The sequence below is a fragment of the Lathamus discolor genome, chromosome 13, assembly GCF_037157495.1.
Source record: "Lathamus discolor isolate bLatDis1 chromosome 13, bLatDis1.hap1, whole genome shotgun sequence".
NCBI lineage: Eukaryota > Metazoa > Chordata > Aves > Psittaciformes > Psittacidae > Lathamus > Lathamus discolor.
In genome coordinates, this window is record NC_088896.1 from 3,039,825 (window position 1) to 3,048,330 (window position 8,506).

General features: G+C 59.7%; 1 protein-coding gene across 1 annotated transcript; it reads left to right on the forward strand.

Moving 5' to 3' along the window:
* Positions 1-605: 605 nt before the first annotated feature.
* GALR2 (galanin receptor 2) lies at positions 606-3,881 on the forward strand. The gene is given in 5 exon segments (XM_065694028.1): positions 606-653; positions 858-1,209; positions 1,450-1,822; positions 3,117-3,193; positions 3,196-3,881. Coding segments are annotated over 5 exon segments (1,536 nt in total).
* Positions 3,882-8,506: the final 4,625 nt, after the last annotated feature.

Below are 8,506 nucleotides of genomic sequence, written 5' to 3' on the forward strand. Positions count from 1 at the left end.
GGAGGGGAAAGGGAGCAGGGGTGAAAGCTCCCTGGGGCTTGGCTTTCCCCATGACCTGGCCCTGCAACCACCATGGATGGGGATGGGGATGGGGCACAGCCCTCAGGAGTGACTCTTAAAGGGCATTTGGCCAGTCTGGGATGAGGAGAGGAAGGCAGAGCTGCACTGCTGTGTCTCAGCACCTCCTTATGCCCTACAGGATGGAGCTTTCCTCTGCTCCCAATTCCTGCTATTGCCTGTGAGATAACATCAGGAGCAGAGCATCCTCACACCAAAGTGGTGCATTGGCTTCCCCACATACCTTATCTGTGCAGCTGAACAGGAACAGGTTCTGTGGGGCTTCAAGTGCGCTGCTGGAGGTGAAAGGGCTCCATACCATGTCCTGTGGCAAGGCTGTCACAGGGCTGTGGCTGTCCCCATTGCTCCCAGCACTGCTGCAGGCTGTGATCCGAACATCCATTAGGGCAGCTGAGGAGCGGGTTGGTCAGAGGAGGGATTGAGATATTCAATAGTTCTCTGTCCACAGGAGCAAAGTGACGCAGTCTGGGGCAGATGAAGTGTCTTTGGGGAGCTCATTGCCCCAGCCAGCCCCGAGACTTCCATCCATGGAAGCTCCGAAGGCACAAACCAGGCGGGTTTACAGGTGGGAGAAGGTGCGTGTTAAAGATTTGTCCTCACTGCAGTGAGGACCTGATCCCACCCCACAAACCTGAGCTCACCTCGGGGGTGTTTGGGCAGGGATTGAGCTGCGTGCGGGATGATTTGGACACGTTTGCAGTCTGGGAGGACCCCGGTTCCTGAGCACCAACCCTGCAGCCCCCGGGGTGGGACGGGCTCTCTCCCAGTGCCTGCTGCAGGGAGGGATAAGGAAAAGCACCCGGCTTTGGGTGCCCGGGTCCCTTCGTGGTGCCCACCCCGGCTGCCCCAGCCCCTTCCCGGGGTCGCGGTACCGAAAGACATTTTACAGCCCGCACCCCCTGAGCAAACCGGCCCCGGCCGGGCCCCTCTGCCCGCTCTGCGGGCTGGTTCCTGCAGCCGTCGCTCGGGGCCGGGATTTATCCCGGCTGCAAAAGGAGCCGGGCAGGAGCGGCAGCCCCGGAGCCGCCCCCCGCAGCGGGAAGAACAGCGCCGAGCCGAGCCGAGCGGCCACCGGGAGGAAGGGAAGGGAAGGGCACCGGGCCCCCCTGCACCCCCTTTCCGTGTATCCCGGTGCGCTGCACCCCCCCGCTCCCCCTTTACCTCTGCGTCCCCGCTGCACTCCCCAGTGTGCTGCCCTGCACCCGATTCCCGTGCATCCCTGGTGCGCTCCCCGCTGACCGCTCTGTGCGCCCCTTCTCCCGTGCATCCCTGCTCTCTCCCCGCGCACTCCCCTCTTTCCATGCATCCCCGCTGACCTCTCCGTGCACCCTTTTCCTCTGCATCCCTGCTCTCCTGTGCCTCCCGGTGCAGTCCCCACTCTCCCGTGCATCCCGGCCCCCGCCCCGTGCTCTCCAGCCGTGAACAGCTCGGCCGCGGGCTGGCAGCCCGGGGCAGTGCTCATCCCGCTCGCCTACCTCCTCATCTTCCTCATCGGCACCCTGGGCAGTTGCCTGGTCCTGGCCGAGCTGCGCAGCGCGCAGGTGAAGAACACCACCAGCCTCTTCATCCTCAGCCTGGGGGTGGCCGACCTCTGCTTCATCCTCTTCTGCGTCCCCTTCCAAGCCACCATCTACACCGTGCAAGGGTGGGTGTTTGGGCCCTTCACGTGCGAGGCCGTCCACTTCTTCATCTTCCTCACCATGTACGCCGGCAGCTGCACCCTGGCCACTGTCTCCCTTGACAGGTAGGAAAAGCGCTGGGAGGGTTCTCCCTGTAGCCTAAATCTCCCACCTCTCTGGATCCCCCTGGGCAGAGGAGGGGAGAGAACCCCCTGGAGCCAAGCTGTGACCTCCCAGGGGAATCCTGCAGCGATTCCCAGCTCATGAGGGCAAGGAAATGCAAGCACTGAGGATGGGGTCAGGCAGAGAGGTTGCCCTGGGAGCCCTGTCCCCAGCTGGAGGAAGCTTTCAGACCCTCAAGCTGTAGGACTGGGGTTTATCCACAGGCTCTGGCAGGTGAAGGGGGAATGGAAAACCAGAGAGAGATCAAGCTCAGTCCCTGCACAGCCCCGGGATGCATGGAGAGATCCTCAACCCTCCCAACAGCCCACGGCAAAGCAGGCAAACCTCAAGAAGACATTGGGACACTGGAGCTGGGGCTCTGCTTTTGCTAGTGAAAGGGGAGGGTGGGGAAAAGCCCTTTTCTGTCCTGGTGCTGTCCTTGTCCCAGGGACCGTCCCAGCCTGGCTCAGGGGGGGTTTAGCCAGGAAGCTCTGCACATGCAGCCTGGGGCTCCTGCCTGTGCCTCTCCTCACCCCAGCTCTCCTCTGTAAGAGCTGGTGAGTTACTAATCCCCAGCAAGCGAGAGGCAGGGAGCTCCTGGTGCTGCCCCATCAGTGTCCGAAACCTGCGCAGTGGTGCTTGGAAGGTCCCCATGAAAATCCCCTGGGAAGGGCCATGGCAGCCCCAGAGCAGGGCTGGATGTGTCCACAGCACCATGCTGGCCCCCAGGACAGCACCCCCGAAACACAGCCAGGGGCTGATGTCCTGCAGCCCACAGAGGGGAACAGAGGTGTCAAGCAATGGGGGCTTGCAGGAGCCCCCTGATGTGGGTGTAAGGAACCAGCTAATTGAAGGACTGAAGATGGGCAATGGGCTTCAGCATGTGCCAGCGTGAGGAACTCTGTGCCTGGGGATCACGGGGGCTTGCTCCTGCCTTCATATCCTCACTGCTGCTATCGCTTGTGCCAGGCAGGCTGATGGTGGAGTGAGGATCTGCTGGAGTTGGGAGAGGGACAGAACGGGACCATCCCCATCCTCTCCACAAGGGAGCAGAGAGGGTGACAGGACAGGGCTGGGGGAGAGGCTCTTCCTCACCCCACTGCGCTGCACAGGGACCCTGAGGAGCCCCAGGGATGAGCCGTGTGACTGATGGCCCTGGAAAGCTCAGACCATCACATGAGCCCTTTCTCCAGCCTGCTCCTGGAGCAGCTCCCCGTGCCCTCCCTAGGACAGCAGTTCTGTCCCTTTCCCCTGCAGGTACCTGGCCATCCGCTACCCCCTGCCCTCACGGGAGCTGAGGACACCCCAGAATGCCCTCACTGCCATCTGCTTCATCTGCGGGCTTCCTTCATCTTCTCGGGCCCTTACCTCAGCTACTACGAGGAGCTCCAGCTGGCCAACCTGACCGTCTGCCACCCCACCTGGGAGACCTCCCAGCGCAAGGTCATGGGCATCTGCACCTTCATCTTCAGCTACATCATCCCAGGGCTGACCCTGAGCCTCACCTACATGCACACTATTTACTACCTGTGGAGGTCCATGGGCCCTCTCCAAGACATGTCAGAGGCCAAGAAGGCCAAGGGGAAGGTCACCAGGATGATCATCATTGTAGCTGTCCTGTTCTGCCTCTGTTGGCTGCCCCATCACCTGCTCATCCTCTGCGTCTGGTTCGGGTACTTCCCCCTCAATCACGCCACGTACGTGCTCCGCATCCTCTCGCATCTCATCTCTTACACCAGCTCCTGCGTGAACCCCATCGTCTACGCCCTGGTCTCCAAGCCCTTCTGCAAGGGCTTCAAGAAGATCCTCATCTGCCTCCAGCACCAGGAGCCAGCCCACAAGGGGCTCGTGGCCCCGGTGACGAACACGGTCAGCACGCTGGAGGCAGAGCTCAGCGAGGTGACCCACGGCGGCCGCTCCTCCCTGCCTGGCACGGGCCCAGCCCAGCCCTGGGGGAAAGCGGAGCTGGTGGGACAGCAGCAGGAAGCTGATGGCTTCTGCATCACCTTCAGCGTCACCTAGCAGAGCTCCTTCCAACCCCATGGCTTTGCAGCGTCCTGCAGCATCGCAGGCCTGGGGATGGGCTATGTTTTGGATTGAAATGCATCAAAACATACCCTTTTTCATTCAAAGGCACCCAGATACCGTACCTGTTAAAGTGATGCTGCTGACTACAGACTCAGCCAAGCAACCAAGCAGGGAGCCAAGGGCAGGGTTTGCTTCCACCATGCCCTTGCTGAGAGCAGAGATCAAACTCTCCCGTGTCTCATGTGTTCCTCTGTCATGGATGGACTTACACCCAGTTGCATCTACACCTGGAGCCTATTGAAAGCTCTGCTCCCTCCAACCAACACAACTTCCTACTGGGTGCACTTTTAGGGACATTTTGGAAGTCTTGGTTCATTTGTATCCCAGTTCAGCAGCTGAGACCCAGGTAATCACTGGCCACAGCCCCATGGGCGAAAACCTGGCTCGGGCAGGAAATCCAGGAGAAAAGCATAGAAATCAGGAGAGAAACCTTCCAGGGCTGGCTAGGCTGCCACAGCTCCCGGGGGCTTGTGGCTTGGAGAGGTTTCCCCATGGCTGGAAGCTGGAACACATATCCATAGCCCAAGTACGGAGTGCTGAGAGCACAGGGCACCGCCACCCTGTGCTGCTGCTGTCCATGGCTCACCCCGGCCATTTGGATGCATGTGAGGCTCTGGCTCTGCAGCCCAGGCAGAGGTCAGCAAGGACCGGTGGGGTGGCAGGAACACAGCCATGGCCCCACGGGGGAGGTTGTGCTGCCAGGGGAAGGGGAGCAGGGCATCAATGGCTCGGTGCCGCTCGCAGCCAGCTTGGGCATGGCCCAGCCCTGCAGACCCAGAAAGGTGCTTGTGGAGGAGAGAAAAGCTTTCCTGTGGCCATGGCATGGGGCTGGACAACCGGGGCTGGGGAGGGGGGGAACCAGGCACCTGGGGAAGCCTCAATAAAGCCCTTTATCCTATGTGCCGTGTCCAGCTCCATTGAGACACCCCAGAGGCTGCAGTGGAGGATGGGGGTTACCTCCGAGGATACAAATGGGGGAGGTTCAGGTTAGACGTGAGACAGGAGCTCTTCCCTGTGAGGGACACCTTCCCCTAGAGCAGATTCTGTGGTTCTGTGCCCTGCAGCATCTCAGGTTGAGATCTGCGGGTGCAGCCACGAGTGGTAGGAAACAGGTCCAGGGAGGGCAAGGAGGGGAGCAGGGTCGGTGTCACCTCTGTGATGGCATTGAGCTGATGGGGGATGTTGCACCCCCAACCATGCCAGCACAGGGACCCCTGTCCTTGGGCAGTGCAGGGGTGGTGGGACAATGTCTCCATCCTCAGGGCAAGGTGAGAACTGTGTCCAGGAGAGGGCTGGGGAGCGATCCATCAGCTCTCCAAGCAGCGGTGGGTGAGGGCAGGAGGAAGATGAGCTGTTGGCTGTGGTTCAGGGCCTGACTCAGTGTTTGCGCTGGCTGGGAAGGGTTGAGCAGGGGAGATAAATGCAGATCTAAGTAATGGAGCTGTTTATACACTTGCTCCTGGTGACTTATGCTGTGAGCAGGCCCAGACTAAATATCATAGTTATTGATAGGAGGCAGTGGCTGATTTATGGCCCTTTGCATGGGGACAGGAAGATCTGGTTATAATAACACTCAGTGGAGGAAAACAAATGTTTGAAAGGCAAAAACCTCCTGCAGAGAAAGGCCAAGTGCTGGGGACGGGTGTGCAGGGAGTTGTGTCTGCGTCCTGGGCTGCACCCCCAGAGCATGAGCAGCAGCTCAGGGAGGGGATCCTGCCCCTCTGCTGTGCTCTGGGGAGACCCCCCCCCCCGCAGCCCTGATCCAGCTCTGGGGCAGCAGCACAAGAGGGACGTGGAGCGAGGCCAGAGGAGGCCATGGAGCTGCTGCGAGGGCTGGAGCAGCTCTGCTCTGGAGCCAGGCTGAGAGAGCTGGGCTGGGGCAGCCTGGAGAAGAGAAGGCTCCTGAAGGGGAGACCTGAGAGCAGCTCCAGTGCCTAAAGGGGCTGCAGGGAACCTGGAGAGGGGCTTGGGACAAGGGCCTGTAGGGACAGGCCAAGGGGAATGGCTTGAACCTGCCCGAGGGGAGACTGAGCTGAGCTCTTAGGCAGAAGCTCTGCCCTGTGAGGGTGCTGAGGCGCTGGCACAGGGTGCCCAGAGAAGCTGTGGCTGCCCCATCCCTGGCAGTGCTCAAGGCCAGGTTGGACACAGGGGCTTGGAGCAAGCTGCTCCAGTGGAAGGGGTCCCTGCCCGTGGCAGGGGTTGGAGCTGGAGGAGCTTTAAGGTCCCCTCCAACCCAAGCAAGTCTGGGATTCTGTAAGAACAGTAGAAAACGAACATGCAAAGGAAGGAGATGGAGCCCTGCCCTCCTGTTAACAACTCTAGAGCTGCCTGGCCAGCTCTGAGGACACATCCAGGATACCCCAACTCAGCTCCAAGCCCAAAGCATCGCTGCATCCCCTTTACCTGGGCATTGGCTCGTTTCTGGTCACTGCTCAGCAGCATTAGTGTGGCATGGAGCTCGGGCAGGCTCTGCCTGGGGTGCACCTCACTCCTGCCTCCTGCATCCCAAATCCCCACACACACCCCATGCTGCTCTCACCTCACACAGGAGCAGGAAGGGGCTCTGTGACTGTTCAGCAAGGGCTGGGCTTTCACAGGTCTCTGCAGCATGGCACACACAGCTGCTGTCCTTGTTTTATGGATCCTCCCCCATCCATTGGTACTCACTCATTTGTAGGCAGAGAAGCCTGGATCAGCTGCTGGATCATTACAGGATACTACAGCAATAGAGGGAAAACCCACCCTCCAGCTTATCTGCTGTTGCCTCTGCTCATCTGAGGAGGAAGCCGTCACCGTGTTCTGCCCTGCTCCAAGCCCATGCCTTGAGAAGCCCTTCAAGGGCAAGCAGAAGATACTGCTGCCAGCACAAAACCACCATGGTAAGTGACTGTGCCCTGAATAACAACATACCAGATGGAAGAGACAAGAGCATCATGACCTGCCACCTCCCAGCTGAGCAGGGACAGGCTCCTGGTCCATTCCCTTGGGAGGTTTTATCTTAACACTACAAGTCCCCTTGTTCCAGTTAAAGCTTAATAAATCCGGATGCAACTGGAAGTGGAACATAAATAGGCTGCACTCAGCTCCCATCACATCCAGCCGTGGGCAGGGAGCTGAGGGGCATGGGTTGATGTGAGCTGTCCAGCACATGGATTTAGCGCTGGGTTGAAGAAGCTGGTTTCGTCTGGGGTTTTGTTCTGTTTTCAAACACTTCCTCTGCCAAATTTGCTCCCTGGTCTCATAAGCAGCCAAAGAGGGGTTGGGGCTGAGGCTTTTGAACCTCCCACCCTCATCTGCTGTACCAGGCTGCAAACTGCACGCACAGCAGCCCTGGGGACTGCAGGGACCCCGGAGCTGGTCACCGTTCCTGCAGGGTTTGACAAACCCCTTTTGCTACCCCAGAGTAAGTCAGTGGAAGCCACAGGAGCAGGTAACACACCAGACCCTGCACATCCCCACAGCATGGCCCGCTGCAGGAGAAACCGATGCAAAACGGAGAACTGGGGCTCCAGCCCCAAAACCGTTGGCTGAGAAAACCCACAGATGGAGATCAGCCCCAAAACCCTGGAATCAGAGACACATCCCCAGCCTGTTCCAGTATGTCAGGGATTCACCAGCAGCCAGAGCAGGGCAGGAAGTGAGGAGGGGGCTTGGAGCCCTGCAGGAAGCCAAGAGGGAAGCAGAGGGGGCTCAGCCCCCGGTGGGCTCCGTGGTCTCAGCTCCTGCAGGGGTGTGAGGAGCTCAGCCATGCCGGGTGGTGCTGGCTGCCACGGTGGCTCTGACGAGGATGCTCTGACATTCCTTACCATAAAAAGCCAAGGAGCACGGGGAGCCGCTCCCCAGCGCTGCTCAGCATCGGGTGCCACTCAGACACGTGAGGTCAGCCCGGGAAGGTGGGGAACACACGAGGGGCTCCCCTGCTCCCACCCCATGGAAGGGCAGCTCTGGCTGAAGCTGCTGCTGCTCTCTCAGCAGCTCTGGGCACTTCAGGGGGCACCGGACAAGGCTGAGATTCCCATTCACCTCCACATGGCCATTCCCTGTGCAGGAGACAGGCAGGCAGTGTGGGAACAGCAACTGGGAGGCTGGATTTAGGAAATAGGGCCTGGGAGTTTCTGCTTTCCCTTTAGCTCAGGGAAAACAGGGTCTTGGGCTCCCACCTAAGAGCCATACACCTGGGAGCAGCAGAAGCTGCCTCTTCCCCTGGGTACTCACCACCTCAGCTTCTCCTCACTGCACAGCTACCACCAAGCTAGGACTCAGGAGCCTCTTTACCCCCTTTCCTTCCTCCAGATATGGACAACGAATCCCCGGGGTAGGAAACAACCCAGCAAACTTCTAGTGCTGGTAACAGAGAGACCAGGGCAGGGGAGTAGGACATTGTGCACCCACCTCTGACTGCATCTCCCCACCTCTGAGCTGAGCTGGTTCAGCTCCTCACAGCCCCAGACCAGTCCAGCTTTCCCATGGGAAAAGGCCTACAGTGGAGCCCAGAAATGCCTTTTTCCATACAGGCCACACAGAGATGTTCCCAGAGAATGGGATGTGGCCCCACAGCA